Below are 21316 nucleotides of genomic sequence, written 5' to 3'. Positions count from 1 at the left end.
ATGTCCCATTCCTGCAATACATAGGATTCAGTGCATAGTAGGTGATTATTATATATGCCTGCTGCCTTACACAGAGCTGGAGTAAAGTTCTTTCTAGAGTTGATATCATTCTTCTTAATGAAATAATTATTATAAATGCTTAAAGTCTCAACCAAACAAAGTGCTAAATATCACTTGTATGTCTCTAAAGAATAAATAATAGATGGAGTTACCTAGAAGGAGGAGAAAGTTGTATCTTGTCATTCCATTTGACAGGGAGTTGCCAGAGACCCAAGGAGATAGAAGAACAGAATAGAACAAAACTACAGGCACTTGTATTAATAGACACTGGGTTTAATCCACATGAGAGAGAAGTCCAGATAATGTCAAAATAGTTCATAAATTCCTCTCATGCAGGGGTAGCTGAAGATGAATGTTTTCAGAATATAGATATTTCAAATTGTTAAATATTAGGCCCTGATACTAAAAAATGAGAAAACTTTTGTGCAAACTAGTTTACACCTGAGAATAGTCTGAATGAATGAAAGATCCAAACAGGTGAGAATGTCTTACCCTCAAGTTTAATTCTATTGTAATTTGGAATATTTTAAAACACTATGATATTTAATTTTAATCCTTCTAACTTTTGTGTTATGTTTGGTAAGTTGGAATTATTTCCCCTTTAAATGCATGAACTAATAGCAATTACGTAACTAGCTCCATATCTCAGAAATGATTTTGAGATCACTTATATTTAGTATAGTACTAGGATCAGAACAAGGCCACTTTCCAGATAATTACAACTCCCTTTCCTCCCAAATCTAGTTATGTTGAAGAGATTAGGCTGAATCATATGAAAATATCACATTTATAGGTCAAATATCAACAGTCAATACAGTTCAATCTAATGTTTGGGGTGGAAAAAGGAGATGAGTAATCTGAGCATCTCCTTGCAGTCTAGTGTCACCAGTTTCCTCCCCCAAAGGCTCATAGGGTTAAGTCTTCTACTGAGAAGAGGTTGGCAAGTCTTTTGCTACATGAAGTTCTCATACTGATATGCAATACAAGCAAAACAAAAGGAAACAGAAACTCCACACCAGAAACCAAAACAGAGTAGCAAACCTGGGGCACAGTTCTGTTTTCAAGAATACTTTAAGCAGCATATATAGTCTTTCCATTGACAATCCTTGCCCTTGCCAAATCAGGATTACTGACACTCCTAATTTGCAATTTCCTAAATTTCAAGAGTCATTTCTCTTTTTGGTTTCTATATAATGGTTCACCTAATTATTTTTTCAAGTTGCAGTTTTTAATGTTTAATTTCAAAATCAATTTAAGATGTCCTGAGTTCCATTAATACACTGCAATATTGCTTTACTTGTTTTATTGAGAAGTACTTTAAAAAGTGCATAATTTTAATGATTTTAAATTACTCTACAGTGCACATATCAATTTATAACTATTACAAGATTTTACATACACCCAAAAAAACTTCAGTTTTAGAGATGTGCTGTATGTAGAGATAGAATGAGAGTTAAAAATTATTTTAGAAGGGTATGAATATAATTTATAGCCTTTAAAATTCTCTAACCTCTCTGCTGTAGAATGTAACATAAGCAAATAAAGTCTTAAGTGTTCAATGGTCAAGAAAGTAAGCCCAGGATGAAAATATTATTATAAAATACTTTTCTTTTTATTCAGACTAATTACAATATTCTTCAGAAATAAACAGACTTATAGTGTGTAAGTACAGCAACAAGTGAATGTGTATAAATTTGCATGGGATGGGTGTGTATGAGTGAGCAAGCATGTGTTTGAGTGCATGCATAAATGTGCAATAGTATACTCATATACATAGGTGATGATCTGAGCATGCCTATATGTGTGAATGTGCTAGCATCTGAGTATATATGTGTGCATGTGTGAGCATTGAGTGTGTATACAATTGTACAAGTATCTGCATGTTTGTGCATTTGTGTGAATGCAAATGTGTGAGTGTGAGTGTGCAAGCATGTGACTTTCTGGTATAAGTACATGCTTGGAGATTAAACGCTACATGCACTTTCATGAAGGTAGTTTTTAGAGCATTCTCTAGAATTAAGTTATAAACTTTAGTATAGAAGGAAGTAAATGTCCCCAAGTGTATCTATAACACATCTATATGATATTTGCATAAAAACGCATACAATTTGTATCTTGCTTGAAATTTGCAAAGGAGGAAATAGCAAAATTCAAAATTTACCCCCGGATTTTGCATTGGTTCTATCAGTTTAATAGATGTAAATCAGCTGCTAAACTTGGGAAATCTTCCTTCCTCCTTGCTTTAAAAATTGGCTCTGATGACTTTATTCTCTCAAGATTCCTCATTCATAGTGACACATGTCACTATCCTAGTGATTGATGATACTTTGGGATTAATATTTAAAAGACTAATTAACATCCATTTCCACACCCCAGATTACCCTTAAGGTTGTAGAGGGCACCAGGCACATTTCTGAGACTGGACCAATGCCCGTTCACTGTTACATTTCTCTGTTGTTGGTTAAAGCATGCTGCTCTAAAAGGTAGAAGGCAACGCCCTAGGGGCCAACACTACTATGTAATGAGTACCAGGTTCAGTGCTAGAATCTTCACATACAATATCTCATTTAATCTTTACTGCAACCTTGCAAGGTAGTATTAATTCTATTTTTTTTTTTTTTGCTTGAGATGCTGTGGCTCAGAGAGGTTAAATGAGTTGCTTAAGGTCATACAGCTAATTAGAGGTGATGCTGGTATCACATCAGGTCTGTCTAACTCTAAGCTATGTTCTTTGCACTACACTGTGCTGAACCTTTTTGATTGAATCTGAAAGTATGACCTTTACAGAATTTATATCTTCCCTCACTGAGCACAGGGTTTATTTGGCTGCCTGCTACTCTCTGGCCCTAATTGCCTTCTCTAATGATGCCTAAAAACTTGATTGATAGAAAGTTCATATCTATCTTAGAGGCAATGAATAAATTCATGAACCATACTTCCAATGTTAATCCTCACTATATATTTATTTTAAAGTATACTGGCTTGGTTAAACTTGTTACTGTCTGTGGAATAGAAACTATTTACGAAATAATTACTATGTGACAGAGGTATTACACCCATTTTACAGAGATGGACATCAAAACTTCAAGAAGTTAGATAATTAGTTTAAGACTGCATGACCAGAACCAATAAACTCTACAGCCCGGCTGACATCCCCGGATAAGCTTTGTTTGACAAGGTCTGGGTAAGTCATTGGACCTAATCAAGCCTCATTCTTTTCATTTATAAAATGGGAATATTACTGCAGGACTGTGGCAAGGATGAGATACAATGTACATAAAGCACTTTGAACATAATAAACAGTTAATACATAATAGTGATGATCTGAATTATTACACTCAAAGATGCGTAAGAGCTTTGGCAATAAATAAACTTAGCTTCAAAAGTGCTGCCTCCTACTGGTTATGCGATCCAAGGCACACTGCTGAATTTATCTAAGTTTTCATGTCCTCATCTATAAAATGATGATAGCATTTTATAGCACCTTTACCCAAAGAGAGTTCCAAAGAACACAGATATGAGGAAATGTTAAGCAAAGTCTGGGTTGCCTGTTCAAATTTTTGTGGAATGTTCTGCTACTCAGCTTTCCTCTTGAAGGGAGTTTTTAGAATCTGGAATATAAGAAAGTGGTTTGTGAATTTCCAAGAGGGAGCTAACACATGCAGTGTTTCTGATTTTATTATTTTATTACCATAGAATGTTTTCATTTGTTTATAAAATCTTGCAGAAAATGGTTGTAAAGAAAATACTCTGGAAATACTGACTTGTGATGGAGATTAAATAGATAGTATTTGTAAAGTATGTGCTATATAATAAGAACTCAATGAATGTAACATTATCACCATCATCATTACTATTATTACCATAATCATCATTATGGTCATTAATAAGCCTCATCACAGTTCAGATTATTTAGGCCACAAAAGTTATGCCTAATACATTCCTAGAAATAGGGGTGTGAAAACTTTGCAGCTAGAGATTTTTGTCAGCCAGGTTAGGCTGAGCTAGTTCAATGGTGGTAATGACATTGGGTGTATTTCTTTATATAAAACTAGAGGCCTGATGCATGAAAATTTGTGCAAGAGTAGGCCTTCCTTCCCCCAACTGCTAGCACAGGCTTCCCTCCAGCACCTGGGACCTGGGCTTCACTCCTCCCCCTGTCAGCAGGCATCTGGGACCTCGGCTGGCTTCCCCTGGGCCACCCACAGGCACTCGGGACCTGGCTGGCTTCTCTTCATTCCCGGCTTCATCAGGAAGGACATCCGGCATGACATTTGGTCTAATTAGCATAGTACTTTTTCATTATTACAGATTCCTTAGACTCACCAAAGGGTTCTTTGATAACTAAGACTTTTCTGGAATATTCCAAGTTGGAATTTCACAGCTAGATCCCCTGTTGTTGCACAGTTATTTCTGATTGTTTTTAACATGTTCATGAGCTCTTGTTTCTAACACAGTTTATTTTCCCATATATGAGAGTTTTGCCGAAAACAACTACTACTACAAAACTTGGCAGAAATAAGGTAAACTGCTATTGAAGTCTGACTTATTATATATAACTAGACTATCTTTCTTTTGGTCCTGATTCAATTCCCTGGCAATCTGGAAATGATTTGCCATTGCCCTTGTATATCTCCCGTCAAGGTGCACACAGTTTGCTTAGATATATGGTCCTTTTAAAATAATCTTTAAACTTTTATCCATTCTCTGCTCCTATGGTGGAGTTAATCACATCTTAGGAGCTGAATTCTAGGATGGTGGTGGATCCTTTTGTTTTCTACAAGAAGTCTTCAGGGACTATGTGGGTTGCTTCCCTATGAATCAATCTTTTAGAGAGATATAGTTTTAGAGAGAGATGTATGATCCACAAGGAAATGTCCTCACACATAAAAAATGTATTTATGGACCAAACCTGCTGTAACTGAAGGGTAGGATGTGGAATAAACCTACAAGAAACTTTGTATCTAGCTTGAAGACCAACATTATAGATCGTACTTGTTAAAAAAGAGATTATTGACTAGTATTAACTTCTCATTTCTTACTACCATGCTTAAGACCGATATTACAAAAAAAGTAGAAATTAATCACTTATTCATTATTTTAACCCTTGGTATACAGTTCCAGAGCTTGTTTACATTTATATTTGGACTAATGATGCAAAGAGGCTGAGAGGAATGAGATGGATTGAAGCCTTGTAATCCTCTGATTTACAAGGACCATATTGACTGTTCCCACATGTGCCTCAAGTGAGGGACATCTTCCATTATGAATAGACTGATGATGATTAAAATGGATATATTCTCTGTCTCTACTATCCTAGAATCTGCTTTGACAAGAATATTGGACAGAAATAATAAAAAAAATTCTGGCCAGGTTAATGTGGCAATATTTGCATACATTAAAAGAGGCCATTTGGATTTTTATCAAAGTCAAATTGTGTTTATGAAAAGCTCATTGCTAAGTAAAAACTCAGATTTAATAACCTTGGAGAAATATCTGAATTTAGTTGTCCCAGCCCATAAAGAGGCCAGGCTCTGTGGCAGTTACATAAGGTACAAAAATTGAAGTACAAGGTCATGGCAGCTCAGATGCCAAATGACAATTTAGTAATCCTGAGCCATAGTAATTCTTCCTTGTATAGCACACATGATTTAAAAAAACAAAACAAAAACATTCAAACTAAATAAAGAATCTGAAGAAGATTTCATGGCCTAAGGACCATCCAAGAACCACTCTGAATGACAAGCTATAATCATTACTACTTTGCTTATTATCTCTACTAGTGGCCTGGTACGCAAATTCATGCACATTGAAAGGAAATTAATTAGAAGTAATATTTTAATATCGCCATTTGCCCTTTCTCTATAATAGAAGTGTCAACCAAATTCATGATTGACAATGACAGATCAAAACACCTGCATGTGATTGGCACCAGTAAGAGTTTTTTATGTATCACGCATGTGCGAATCAACTTAGCTTTTTATATCTATAGAATAAACTTGCTTAATTAGACCTAAGCTTTTTCCAGCCCAGTGAAGCACTGCAACTTCTTTTTCAGGTAATTGTGAGCAACATAGCAGTAAATATCAACATGAAGCAGATTATTGTTGTAAATCATGCAGGAAGAACAAAGGGTAAAATATTTAACTGTAGCAGTGTTGGACTGTATTCTGTACAGTGAGAAAACCTGAAGCCATTTTCAAGATCCACCATTTCTTACTTCTTTTCAGTCTGGTCAAATTTCTAAGCTTTCTAAATCTCTGTTTTCCAGCTAATGAAAAGAAAACAAGATTTCACCGAGTCTCCTTATCTACCTACTCCAGGACTTCTGTGAGGATCAAATGAGATGAGGCACAGGAAAACACTTCACAGACATTTGGTTAAACTGTAAAATGTTTCCACCTGGATATAAAGCAAGTTGTTTTCCTGGTCTGAAGAACTCCAAGGCTAGTCACTAGGAAGAAGAAGCCAGGCATAGTTACGTGAGATCATTGTCTAGTGCCCACAGCCACCGTTTCTGGGCTAGGCTGGGCTGTGGGCCACTTTTTGTGCCATGGGGTCCTGGCAGCATCAGCTGCAATTTGCAGGGTGTCACTCTGGGGCCTGTGTCTCACTTGGGGGAAGCCAACTATTGTTTTGTGACCTCTGGTGGTCAGTGCCTATCATAGCGACTGGTCAGGTGGTCAGACACTTAGTATATTAGCCTTCACTACACCCATAAGTCACGCGCACCAGCAAATCAGGGTGAATATGCAAATTAACCCAACCAAGAGGGCAGTTAATTTGCATATCCAGGCTAGAGCGAAGACTGAAGACAGCATAGAAAGAAGCCAAGCACTACAGAAGGGAGCAAAGTTGTGGAGAAGCAAGCAAGTGGGGTGGTGGAGAAGGGAGGGAAGCAGGCGGGGCAGCAGAGACCACAGCAAGAAGCCCTATTGAAGGAATCTTCCTGCAAGGGGCCTCTAGTAGATGAAAGATAGATAGATAGATAGATATATAGATGATAGGTAGGTAGGTAGGTAGGTAGGTAGATAGATAGATAGATAGATAGATAGATAGATAGATAGGTTTTTTGGCCGGACCCAGAGTGTTCTAACTCATTTTGTGACATAAAAACACTTTATCCATCCAAGTTATAAACCCATTACTTTATTAGGCATTTTATCTGAAACCTATGCTGGTTTCCTTCTTGAGAGACCAAAAGCCTGGCTTTTCAGGTCTACATTCTATAGAAGTAGTAGTATCTTTAGGAATTTAATTACTCTATTATTGGCCCACATTAGTATTCTTTATTATATTTTGCAGAACTATTGAGTATTAATGTCTTGATGTTTTTCCTGTCTTATGAAATATAAGTGTAAACATTTTTTTATACTTCCTTGTTATGGTTTTATTGTCATAAATTAAAAGATTTAATAACTGCTACCTTTGTTGTCTTATTATTGTCAAAAAGGATTATTGGGTCAATTATACTAAAACTCGAATCATGTCTGGTAGACCTTCTCCACATATAGCTGACTTTGTCAGTAATCCTATACTACAAATTTATTTGTTCATTTACCTTGCTATCACCATACAATCAGTTTAATTTGGAAGAAACATTTGGTTATAGTTTCCAGGCTAGACTTAATACTAACAGATATTAGAACAATGCTGTCCACTACAAATATAAAGTGAGATTCAAATGTAGACCACATAAATAATGAAAACATTTTTAGTAGCCACATTAAAATTTTAAAAATACAGGTGAAATTAATTTTGATATTATACTTTAACACAATATATCCAAAGTATTACCATTTCAACAATGTGATCTATATAAAAACTAATGGGATCCTTTAATTTGTTTTCCACAACAAATTTTGAACAGAATCCATAGGTTCAGTGTGTCACTGGTATCACTATAAAGAAAAGTTTATTTCCATTGAGCTATGGTTTTTTCTTTATGCTGAGAACACAGTAAATCACAAAACTGGTGATAATGCTCTGTTGTTTTGGTTGAGAGCTAGAAGACTACCTACAGTGAAATTCAATGTTATTTACCTGTGCACATGCCTTCCTTAAATAAATATTGCATTTCTTAGCTTCCTTTGCTTCTGTGTGTGGTTAAATGACTTAATTATTAGTCAATTAGATATAAGCCAATATTTCCAGCAGTAGCTTCAAAAAAGCCTCCTTAATAAAGAGGGGTCAGGCCCTTTCTCTACCCAATTCCTTTGTCTTGCCTGGAATAAAGATGCGGTGGCTGGAGCACTGGCTGCCTTGTTTACTATGAGAATAAGGGTCTCTGTTTAGGGATAGTAGTGATGTGAACTAGATGTGGCTTTCTTTCTGGAGCCACTATATAAGCTTTGGACTTCCTCCCTCTAGATTTCCTTTGTGTGAGATAACTTCACACTTGTATCTTATTTAAGCCATTCTTAAATTTTTTTTTTTATAGAAGGTATGTCCTGTTATTGACTCTAATCTTAGCTGACATGCCAGGAATATAAATTCTCCTTAAATATGATCTTATAATAAATAGAAGGACTTAAAATAAAGAAAGTAAAGCAAGAGAACAACTACTTTTTAGCCAACTTTTCAGTAAAACATCTATTTTACAAACATAGGAAAAACACCAAATGGGTAGGGACAAAAGAAGGTAATGACTTTGTAGTAGAAACAATTTTCATAGTCTTAAATTAATTCAGTTTTACAATGCCTAAAAATGAATTTGTTTCTGATAGCTACTAATCTATCTTCTATTTACAAAATATGTCTTGTAATTTGAAATTACTACTTCGAAATTTGTTTTTATAATGAAAAATGAAATATAATGACAATAATACTCTTTATATTATAATTTAATGTCTACTATGGAAGAAGCACTATGCTAGGTGTTTTACATGTATTATATCATTTAACCCTTATGTTTAACCCTACATAGTAAGAATTATTTTCCCATTTTATAGGAGAGGCTCAGAGAAACCAAGTAATTTATTCAAGGTCATATAGTAACTTAGAATCAGAGCTAGTATTTGAGTTCATTTCTGCCTGAAATTTCCTATGTCAAATCTCTGACAGTGTCCATAATATTCTCTTAGTTAAGTTAGAGATGCTGAGATGTTCCCCTATATATGTGCAATGCCAATATTATAGAGATTCAGTGGAAATTTAACACATGTTAAAGTTGAACAAGGCTCTCTGAATGCTATAATGGACAAAAGGCCAAAACCAGAGATCATGAGACTTGCCTTTCATATTAACTATGTGACTAATAATCTGCATGACCTTACACAAGTCATCCAACCTGTGGGCCTCAGTTTTCTCAGATATAAAAGACAGGGGAGGGGGGCAAAACAAGATGATCTAAAAAAAAAAAAGAATAAAGCATTTAAGAACATTGTAAAAAATCAACGAACAATAACAATAACAAACAAGGTAATCTCTGAGATCTATTCTTGTGCCACTAATCCATGATTACACCAACAAATATGTTAAAGAAGAAATGAAAAAAGGGAAAAATGTTGGAAACGAAAGTGGGCAATAATTAGTGTTTTAACTTTCACTACTTATTGACATGCAGAATTCAATTTGAAAATTGAATGGACTTAGCAGGGAGTGTGAGAGGCTTTTTTGATGGTTGAAACTGTTTACCCTTGATTAAACTGTTAACTTTGACTGCTATGGTTTCAGAAATATCTTTTAAACAATACTTCTAAGACATTCCTCCAATGTTCAGACACTGAACCAAATCATTTTCCTGGCATGGAATGAACTTTTCTAAGTTTGTTGGACACTAACCAGTCTACATACATATACCTTAGTCAATAAAATTCTTGATCTAACTGGAAATTAAATTTTTTCTCCACTTAAGAGTGAAAAAATGTTAATTACTAAAATTAAATTGATAAGTAAATTTAGCTGAAATACACATTTTGCAGATGTGTAAATTGATAGCCATAGTGCTTGATTTGCCCACAATTACATGGAAGGTCAGAGTTCTATAAGGCCACCAAAAGCATCTGAGGATATGGGTGACCTAGAGTTTTGGTGAAACTCCAGAGTGGGAACTGACAGCTAAACCTTGGGCCTGTACAGGATAAGGGATCAATATTCAAAACCAACCTAGAAGAAATTGTACGTTGCAAACAAAGACTAGAAGAAAATTCTCTCTCTCAGGCTTGGGTCTTTGAACATGTTAAACAATAAGCCTTCTCTGAAACTTTATGGCCACTAACCAAGTTTCTTGTGGACTTGGGGCCTCAACTTATACAATATGTATGGTTCAAAAAAGTGATTAGGTTTTAATATAAAATTTTCTCTAATCTGTAGTGCATATAAGTTCCTGACAGAACAAATATAAATGCTCCCCAGAGGAATATGTTCTTCATACAGGACTTAAAATTTTAACATATTTGAACTCACAATAAAAAATAAAAAAAATAACAGAGGGTTGTGGGCTCAGTCCCCAGTGAAGGGGAGTGCAGGAGGCAGTAGATTAATGGTTCTCAGTCACCACTGATGTCTCTCTCTCTCTCTCTCTCTCTCTCTCTCTCTCTCTCTCTCTCTCCCTCTCCCTTCCTCTCTGAAATCAATAAAAATATATTAAAAAATAACAGAAACAAGAAAGAAAGCCATCATACAGGATATGATGAAAACAACAAACTACAGACCTACTACACCTACAAGGAAATAACATGCTATATTTAACAGATACAACATATAAAATAAGTTTAATATGCTTAGAGAAAAGAGAGCAACAACAAACAAGATTAAGGAGCAAGAAATTACCCAAAACTAATGAGGCATACTTGAAAAAATATTAAAATTTTAGAAATAAAATGTAATTACTGAAATTAAATTTGAGTAGGAGGGTTAAACATCATAAATATAGCTGAAGAGATATTTAGTGAGCCAGAAGACAGATTTGAGGGAATTACCTACAATAAAATAAACAAAGAAATGGAAAATAAATAAAAGACAGAATCCAGAGTGGGTCAGTCAAATAGAACTTCCATAATGAGATAATAGAGATGATGAGAAAAACAAAATTCAATGAGATGACTAAACATTTTCTATGATTTATGAATGACATAGATCCTTACATTCAAGAAGTTTAGCACATAACAAGTAGTGTGGATGAAAGGGCCACATGCTGACCTGACAAGCTCAGGGGAGGCTTGCATAGCAGCCTTGCAAACTCAGAGACCTAAAGTAACCACAAAGGATGGTCTGAAATTAAACTTTAACTAAAAGCAGTTATGGTGGGCAGTTATGTCTAAGGCCAGTATCTTGACTGACAAGGTCAACCTTTATCTTAACTGAGCCTATCTGTCTTTTTTCATCTATGATAACAAACTCTTAAAATGTCTGGGTAACTTGTAACTTGTAACTTGTAACTTCCCTTTTTCGCTCCACCCTCGTGCATAACCAAACGTGGTGGGCATCAAGACAGATACCACAAATTCTTTCATTATCATGTTAATTGTTCTTGCATCCACATAAGTAGGTGTCCATCATTTCACTTTTTATTCAATCCTAGGGGTTTTTCCACCACTTTGCTTTATCCCACCTCCTTAATCTATCATCAATGAATTTCATGTAACCCACCTATATCCCTCCTTTGATTGTGATGTATAAATACAAATGTAACCCACCATTCTCTGGAGCATTATTTCAATTAGTTGAGGGTCTGCTTCCTGGCATATGTCAACAGTTTGGCTCAAATAAAATCACAAAAATTCTTTATAGGTTTCAATGGCTTTTTTACATTAACATTACGATAAAATATTAATCCACACTGACCTGTAGGACAGCACACTGGGCTGTGAATTCTGTTGCCAGCCTCAACTCTGAAGCATGTACAGTAAAGTATGTTTTCCAGTGTCACACAGGAAATTACTTCTTTCAACAATAAAATGAGGAAGCTATTACCCACCTTATAGATATTATGAGAGTACCAGAAACTTTTTGCTAGGTTACTGTGAAAGCAGAAGCCCACATTTAAGCCAAATTCTTTACAACAGATGAAGCACCCATTCAGAATTTCTATGAGCTTCCATTTATCAGGTTTCCATGTAAAAATGTATTTCCTTAAACTTTAACAAAGGACTAATCTGTCATTCTTATCCCTCTTTTCCTTCTCTCCAATGACTGGAAATAATATATATAAATCAATTCTCTGAAACAGTTCTACAGGTATTTTGTATCATCCAAGCTTAATATGCAATCCAAATTCTAATAATGATATGATCATGGCCTAATAATGAAATAAGGAAAATGGGTATGTGAGCATTTGGAGAAAAAAAAGTAAAACCATCAGATAAATGGAGGATATTTTTATTACAAAATTGGAAGTATCATTTGATTTGCATGGGGGAGACATATGGTGTGCTCTTTACTATCTCCAATCATCTGATTTTGGCAAGCAGGATTGGGATGATTTATTCTGATCTATCCCCATGTCCTGGTTACCAATTTTGCAAAATTAAATTTTAGCTTCCTTCAACCTCTCTCAACTATCTCCACACAGAGTGCTTTTACCTTCTCTTTCTCACTCAGAGGACTGGAACAGCAGTAAGTTAGTCACAGTATAGAGGTGGGCACCCAGGTGGCCACTTTTCCTACAGTATCTCATTTAAAAGGGTCAGATACACCTTTTAGATTTCCCCTTTTCTGAATCTATTTTCATTTCATGTAGCTAAACATGAATTGAGTAAAATGTCAAATAGCAGAAGAATCTGGAATTCAAAATAAGAGGTTGAGTAAACAAGAAGGATGAGTTGCAGAGAAAAACAAAATTTACCTGTTTCCTTTTGATGTGTTCCAACTGGTCTGTCCACATGCATTCCTTATTATTAATTGTACTTTAACCTCGTAAATAATCACGCATCCTCTCACTCATGTTTACTTACATTTTTTTTCATAATTGCCACCTTCAAAAAATATATGTCTCTGGTTTGAAAAACAATTTTAAAGCTTTCATGTCCTGACATACTCAGTAGAGTTAGCTCAGATTTACAGAGAGGCACCTGCAAATTTTCCTGTTAGTTCAAACTTGTCAAATGATCAAAAGTTTCACTGGATTTTTGCATTGCTGCCTGCTAATGATGACATATAACAGGTGTGGTTTTTATTGTCTCAGAACAAAATATAAAAGATATAACAGGAAAGCATTTGATATTTGATGTACTTTGAATCATCTCACTATACATACAACCTTATGGCCATTAAATTAATTATTTTTTATAAAGATAAATGATTTTTGAATCAGAATATTTTGGGATTTATTTTCTACTTTTACTTGAGAACAATAAGAATAAAAGTCTTAGGGGATAGAAAACCATCTGAATAGGATATGTTGCTAGGAAATCATGATAATAGTGTGGGTTTTTTTCCTTCTATTTCATTATCTACTTTTCAAAGATATTTCAATAGATTCAGTCTTACACACTTTATTTGACCTGGAATTCTGCTACGGATGCTGTGGGTTGTAGTTTTAGTGCCACCAATGAACTTCACTGACTGATTCAATAATCTAGAGTTAATGCTGTTAATGGTGCACCACTATGCTTAAGCAGTTTATTTAATCAAAATAAGTATCATCTGAAGGCCTACTCTTTATTTTCTACTGAGTAGAAACAAGAATTACTTTAAAATAAGTTTGATCAGAAGTTGTCATACTTTAAATAGCAAATTAAAGATAAATAAGCCTACATAGGAATTAGTCATAAGCTTTTTGTGTTTGGATGCTCTAAAAGCACTATAAAAACCTCACATATGTTTCAATGACTAATTGTCTATATTTTAGCTTTTCTTTAAGTCCAGGCAATTTGAAGCATTATGATTTGTTAACATGGTTTGCTAACTAATAGAAGTGTTTCTTCTGAGAACTCAGCTACTGTTACTAAGAATTAAGATCTGTGTCCAGAATTAAATATGGAAAAGTACCTGCAATCTTCAGTTTCTAATTTGGCCACATTAATTACATCTTTTCAACTGAAGTTGTTAAATTCTAGGTACTTTATATATGAATGGATTTTTCTCTTCAATGGTATGGTAAATAGCTACATATTTGTGTGAGTAGCAAGTGCTTTGCATTTGAACAAAGCTTCTTTAGTGTAATGTCTATAGAAAAAAATACAGTATACATACTAATTTTTACAAATGGCCTAATCAATACCTGGAAATTGCAGAGGAAGTGATGTGTTGTATGTGATAGACATGTAGAGTCAGATAACAATATTGTGATTATTGGCACTTTCCATAAAATGGAAAATTAATAATGTTTTTAAAGCATATGGTATTTATATAATCAAAAAAAATTTCCCCAGCAACAACAATTATAGGAGCCTCTTACAAGTTCCTCTTCTAATTATCTGTTTTATTAGTAGATCATATCATAATCCATTAGGGGACACTTAAAAACATAACGAGACATTGCTTTAATGAAGATATATATACACACACACACGTTTATATTATGTGTTTATGTGTATTGCTATAAAGAATATTAAATTCTCAAGAAACATGGTCTATATATCAAAATGTGAATGTCCTTATAATGAAAACAAAACATATTTATAATGAATATTTTCTCACCATAAACAATATGGAGTTAAGAGAGTTTATGGACTATATCCACAAACCATTCATAATCAGTGTCAACAGCTCAATATACAGGATCAAGAATCATAGATCTCAGTGTTGTAAGGGGCCTCAAGGGCCATTTGGCTAATCTACATTTCAAAAATGAGCCAGCTGAGATTCAAAAATGTTAAGCCAGTTACTCAAGGTCACTGTGCTGTGAGTGCACACACACATACAGAGTCATCTCTCTGGAAAAACAAGATGGCCACATGTCAGACGATGGCATGAAAACAAATATCCTTATACCAAAGCCTTATGGGAGCTTCAGGAACTAACCCTGCTTAGAGCTCCTGGCTATAATTGGTAGTACTTCATGATTTCTGTTGTATTGCAAATACAGTCAAACCTCAGTTTTTGAACTCTCCCATCTCCAGCAATTTGGTTCTCAACCAAGTTGTTTACAGAAATAATGTTGAATCAAATTTAGGTTCTGGAATTGACAAACCTTTCATGCTGACATATTAGCATGACAAAAAGCATCTCTCAGGCCACAAACAAAGGAGAGAATGTGACTCAATTTACTGCTAAACCTTGCTTGTTAACATCTCAGAAAATTATGCTGTGAATATTTTTGTGGGTTTTTCCTTTGCTTTTGTTGCTGGCAAAATGGTTGATTAGCAAAATTTGAAAACATAAAGAGGCCATCAAGAGTGTTAATGTTGTTATGGTTGAAAGAAACAATGATCACAGGCAATTGAAGAGGTAGAAAAATTATTGTTGATTTGGATAAACAAAAAAAACAGTTAGCCTGTGACAGCATTTCAGAAGCAGTGATATGTGAAAAAATGAAGATGCAGCATGCTGACTTCCTGAAAGACAGCTCTGGAAGGAATGATGAAAGTGATTTATTTAAGGCTAGTAGGGGGTGGTTTGATAAATTTAAGAAAAGAAGTGTTTGTTTATAGATTAAACAGTACATTAGACATGTACTGTATATAAGAAAAGTTAAAACAGGGAAGCATTTGGAAGAAATTAATTCCATTTATATTATTTCTAATAGGAAAAAATGATTTGGTTTTTGAACAAATCACTTATTAAATAACCTTCTGGAACTAATGAAGTTCAAGAACTGATGTTCCACTGTAGTGAGTTCAGAAATACCCCTAGGCCTAATGTTTCATATCTCTCTGACTGATTAATCCATTTCTAAGATATAGTATAATAAGAAGGGATCACAGTAGACCAGGGCAAGAATTATCCTCTTTATGTGAGTGCTTACCTTCTATGAATTTCACTCAGTCATCTGTGAATAACAGTAGATTTGAGAGGAGTTTAACCAAGAAGAAAGGAGTACAACGCTCTGAACTCTGCTTTTATGTTTTCTCTCAAAGACTGTGACCAAGAGAAGTCAGATTTTATGAAAGAAATACTGTAGCTGCATTTTACAATGTTGATATTAGAGGTTACTGCCAATATCCTCAGAATAGGCCAAATGTATTACTGAGATTTCAGGGCAAGGAGTTGCATTTTAAGAGAGCATGGTCTGACCTGTGGTATATCTGAATCTAAACTATGTTATAACAAGCTTCTATTTTGTTCCTCGAGATATTTTTAAAGAATAATGAATTAACCTTTGTGAAGTACCATGGGACCTTCAGGTTAAAGAAGACTATATCAAGTATCATTTCAGTGCCCCTAACAATACTCAGTGTATCTAGTAAAAAGACAGAAAATAATCAGTAAACCATTCACTGCAGTCCCCTTGGTATCATAGCAGCATGGTTAACATGCTAACAGCTAAATTTCATGTGCTTAGAAGAAAATGATCAATGGCAAAGAGCATATCCACTTTTGAAATGACATGATCCATTATAAGAATGAACTGTTAAATTGAGTCCTGTACTGAGCACACTCAATTAAAAGACTTCACAGTGTGATCATCTTGATAGTTAAATATACTCTGTGGGAACAACCTTTGGGGAGCTTAAAAATCACAGAAGGACTACTCCTACCATGACAATGGAGATTTGGAAGGGATCTCCTTACCCTATTTTTCAAGTTGTAGTTTTTATTTGTAATCATTTAGCCTGAGAGGCTGCTGAGTTTTGGCTCATACCTATCTACCCTTATACTTCTTTGAGCAAGAGATGCTTCTAGTGTTTTTTCTAATGGGTCCAGAATAAATGATATTCTGCACAAATATGTCATTCATGCACTTGATATTTTACATTCTTTCTCTCCTTGAACTTTCCTGTTTCAGTAAAATAATCTATCCATAGTAGTCCCAGCTCCCTGTCTAACTCTTCCTTCTTTCTTTGGTGGGGATGAGGGTGGAGGGATGAAAAGAAAGTTGGACATGAAAAAAAAATCACTAGACTGAGACTCTACTTTCAGGGTTGCAATTAGTCAAGTCTATGGCTCTGGACAAATTATTTAACCTCTCAGACCCTCAATTTCCTTATGTTTCAGTAGGTTGCATATTCATTGTTCATTATTTACTTCTGTTTCTCCTTGCCAGACAGTATGGTATAGTGATTACTAGTAAATACACAGAAGGTGAAGCCATAATACCTTAGTCTAAATTCTAACTTTGACACTTGTTATATGGGTAACTTTGGGCAATTATTTAACCTCTTGTTCTTCACTTTTCTCATTTGTAAAGTGGGCATAATTATAGTACTCATTTCTTAGGTTGTTATGAAGATTAAGTGAATACATAAATGTACAACAATGAGAATAGTGCCTAATATATAACTGCTATGCAAATATGAGCTCTAATACTAATACTGTTTTAAACTTGAAGCTCTAGGCCAAACTATATCTGACATATGGAAGAATGGAATGTGTTCAATAACATTTAGTAAAAAAAACCCCACACACAACAGATTAGAGCCATATTATATAGCTCTATAAGGCCTAGACACTTCCCTTTTATAACCCTCTTCTGACATGCTCAATATGCCTCCCCATTACATTATAAGTTCCTTTTGTGCAAGGACCATGACCATCTTGGTCACCACCATATCTCTAGCACTTAGCACATAGCAGGCACACATATATTTTATATATATATATATATATATATATATATATATATATATATATATATATATTGAATTCTCTTAACAGAGGGATTCTCTTGTTTATACCACAGGATTGCAGACTTTTTGGTTCATGAGCTAATTCAGTGGTACATAAGGTCTCACAGAGCACTTATAGCTTCTGTTTATCACATGTCATTTCATATCGTTAACAAAAATAGGCACAAGCTTTGTAGGAGTTATTATTTAGTAATTCTACTCATTTAATGAGTAAATGGTCTGAGGATAAGAAGACAAATTATAAAGAATGATTCTTTCCTTTAAGTTTTGGTGGAAAAACAAGTCATGTACACAAATACCTACAGCAAAATGCCCTTTTTACTCCCTAGCACTGAGTATCATAGGATTTCAGAGGATCTTACTGATGCAATCAGGAAGTATTTTATAGAATATCTCAAATTGTAGGGAATATACTCTATGATATTGTAATAACTATGTATGGGGACAGTTGGACACTTGAAAAATCAGGGGACCACTCTGTAAAGTATATGATTGTCTAACCACTATGCTGTACACCTGAAGCTAATACAAAATAATATTAAATGTAAACTGTAATTGAAAATTTAAAAAATTAATTGATAAAAAATTGTACTTAGTCTTGTTGGATGGCTTGGATTTTTATAAATAGAAAGGTAATAACATTCCTGGCTGAGGAAAAATCACAGAGAATGTGTGATGCATTAGGGGTAAGGCAAACATACATATTACTTTACCAGATGAAATATTTATGCAGAAAGCAGAAGTAGAAGCCAGAAATTTGAAATAGTTTATAATAAGAAGCTGGGATAGTTGAAGTTAATCTATGGACAATGGAGAACTGTGGATAATGTGACTGTAGGGAATATGAAAATGAAATCACAGTTGTGAGAATAGAAATTGGGCAACAATATGGCAATATATAAATAGAGTTCCTGGGCTAAGTTGTGTTTTTAAGTAATGGGACACCCAGTGGATATATGTAGCAAATTGTTGAAAATGAAGGATTATTTGAGTTTGGGGAAATATAAATTTGAAATAATTTGCATAGAACTGATACTGGGAGACTTGGGGATGGAGGAAATAATTGCAGGAGAATACAGAATGAAGACAGAGGTTCTAGCACAGACCTATGACAATGAAAAATACAATAAAAAACCCAGCAGTATTTAAGTGACCCTTACGATGGAATGACTGAATGACCAGAATGACCAGTCGCTATGATGTGCACCGACCACCAGGGGGCAGACGCTCAATACAGGAGCTTCCCCCAAACCACAGGCTCCCATTGCCGATGGGGCCTGCTGGCCAACCTCCCGGTTTCTCCCCCGAGCCGGCATGCCCCTATTGCCCAATTGGGGTTGGCCCCCGGGCTGGGACAGGAAACTGGGGGTGGGTGGCAGTGGATGCAGCCCCTTTCCCAAGGGGGTTGAGAGCCAGCTCCCTCCTGGGGCCAGCTGCCAACCTCCTGGGTCCCCCCACTTAGTCTCTGCCCCCAGCCAACAGGCCCCAAACAGCTCCCTGCCCGCCTGCCTTGGTGGCAGTTAGCCTCTCCCCCTGGCTGGCAGGTCCCAATTGCCATATTGGGCCTGGGCCCTGGGCTAGAATGGGGAACTGGGGATGGGTGGAGGCAGATGTGGCAGCGAGGGAAGAAGGAGGTGGGGAAGCAGGAAGGTGGGGAACCTGATCAGCCCTTATTGCCAGCCAGGCCTTGGGACCTCACGAATTTCATGTACCAGGCCTCTAGTGTTGTATATATAAACCCAGTAAAGAACTAGCCTAGGAAACACCTAGAAGCCCCTTATGACTCATAAAAAGGATACAAAGTACTACCTTAAGGCAAAGATCTGGGAATGGAGAAAGGAGATAACTTCAATGTACCTGTTGAGCAGTCAGATCCTGTCCACTTGGGGTCACAGCTGCATATTCCAGTGTCCAGAAGAAAAGTGCCATGTCCTGAGCACTGCTCTTGACATATAGGAAGTGGAGTTTCACAATTGATTCCTCCCCAACCGGTAGAACAGTGACATTCTCCTTTCACACAGATGCCATGGCTGGAACACATTGGGTCTAAGCAATCCTCTGAAGGCCCAAGAAAGGAGAAAAGATGAAAATGAATAAGCATGGCCATTATATGACACCAAGATATTCACATTGATTTCCTAATATCATGCCATTTCTGCTGTTTTAATTAGGCAATACTATGACTCAGGTCAATACTGTGTTCAAACCAGATTATTAACATTTAAAAATATCATCAGATAGCATAAAGATTGTATCCTAAATTTAGAAAAAGGAAACCACACATATGTTGTGTGACATTGTTAGTAGTGTGTAGCACTCCCACACAAATGGGAGAGTGGATCAGGGAAGGCCTTCGATAGGAATTCCTCAGCTTGGAAACAAACAAACAAACAAACAACCACAAACATTTTTGGTGAGTCCTTCCTTGTATTTCCTGAAATTGGAATCATAGCTCCCAGAAATGCATTTTACTTGATGTGTCTAAAGAAGTTGATATGTTTTAAGTTTGAATTATTCAAGGCATTAACTAAGTGACTGCTGAAGCACTGAAAATGCAACATATTAAACAATTTTTTTCTTGTGGCTTCTCCTTCTATCAGTACCCAGTGACAGTTTCTACTGTTTTAGAATATCAAGGACTCAATTATTTTTGCCTGTGAATCTGGAAAATTTTGAACACATGTATAATTTTTAGACAACACATATATATATTTGGACAAATATATAAACTGTATTGGAAGCAGATTCCTATGCTTGCCTTGCGGAGAATTGTTTTATGCTTTTAATTCAATCACCATGGGAAATGGGAAAGTTGATTTTCAAACTTTTAGTCTTCACATACAAATAAGATGAAACAAAATAATTTACCATGATGCAGATGTATGCTTTGAATTACTTTTCCAGCAATGGAAAAAGACGGATACAATTTGCTACCATTTGCAAAACTGGCCTAGTTTTAGGCTGTGGTGTGGCCTCTGAACAGAGGAAATTTAAACAAGCATATATTTAGTGTAATTGCCATTGTAATTAGCCCATGATCTCAGGATCATTAGCACAATGCTTCAATACCTGAGCTAATCAGCAAAGAACTATCAGAAGGTACATCTCATTCTATGCTTTCATTATTTGAAGGGAAAGGAAAAGTCCAAAGTATAAAATTTTAGAAGAAGGTAATTTAATTATATTAAAATATGATACTTTGAATAAATAATATTTAACTTCATATAATTTCTTTTATTAAAAGGCTATGTTCAATTAATATGTAAGTTATGCTTAAATCAGAGGCATAAAGTCACATGACTGAAGGGGCCAGGCAAGTGACAAACTGGAATGAATGATATGGGCTTGATGTAAGAAAACGGAGTGTGTTGGAAGTGAACTGAGAGCAGTTTAAAAGAAGCTGCTGCTTCTTAGCTCCAGTTGATTGCCACCATGTAGGAATATGAGCCCAGGGTTATCAGATTTTCGTGTTGTTCACAAGAGGCTAGAAATAGAGATTTTTATATGATACTTGTCTATTTAAATTTTGGCAAATATGTCTCATTACATAACAAAAACACTACCACCATTATGTGAATCAAATA

The 21316-nt window shown here is 35.4% G+C and overlaps 1 protein-coding gene across 1 annotated transcript in view; it reads right to left on the bottom strand.

Annotated features, from left to right (window-relative positions):
• The window catches only part of TENM1 (teneurin transmembrane protein 1), a 938436-nt gene that overhangs the window by 246672 nt on the left and 670448 nt on the right, over window positions 1–21316 (bottom strand). Inside the window, exon 14 of the mRNA XM_036443384.2 lies at window positions 19590–19790. Within this exon, the coding sequence (XP_036299277.1) occupies window positions 19590–19790 (201 nt within the window). The remainder of the gene's footprint in view (window positions 1–19589; window positions 19791–21316) is intronic.

The sequence above is a fragment of the Pipistrellus kuhlii genome, unplaced genomic scaffold (assembly GCF_014108245.1).
Source record: "Pipistrellus kuhlii isolate mPipKuh1 unplaced genomic scaffold, mPipKuh1.p scaffold_m20_p_19, whole genome shotgun sequence".
Taxonomy (NCBI): Eukaryota; Metazoa; Chordata; class Mammalia; order Chiroptera; family Vespertilionidae; genus Pipistrellus; species Pipistrellus kuhlii.
Note: the sequence above shows the minus strand (reverse complement) of the source record. Positions and strands in the feature narration are given on the sequence as shown.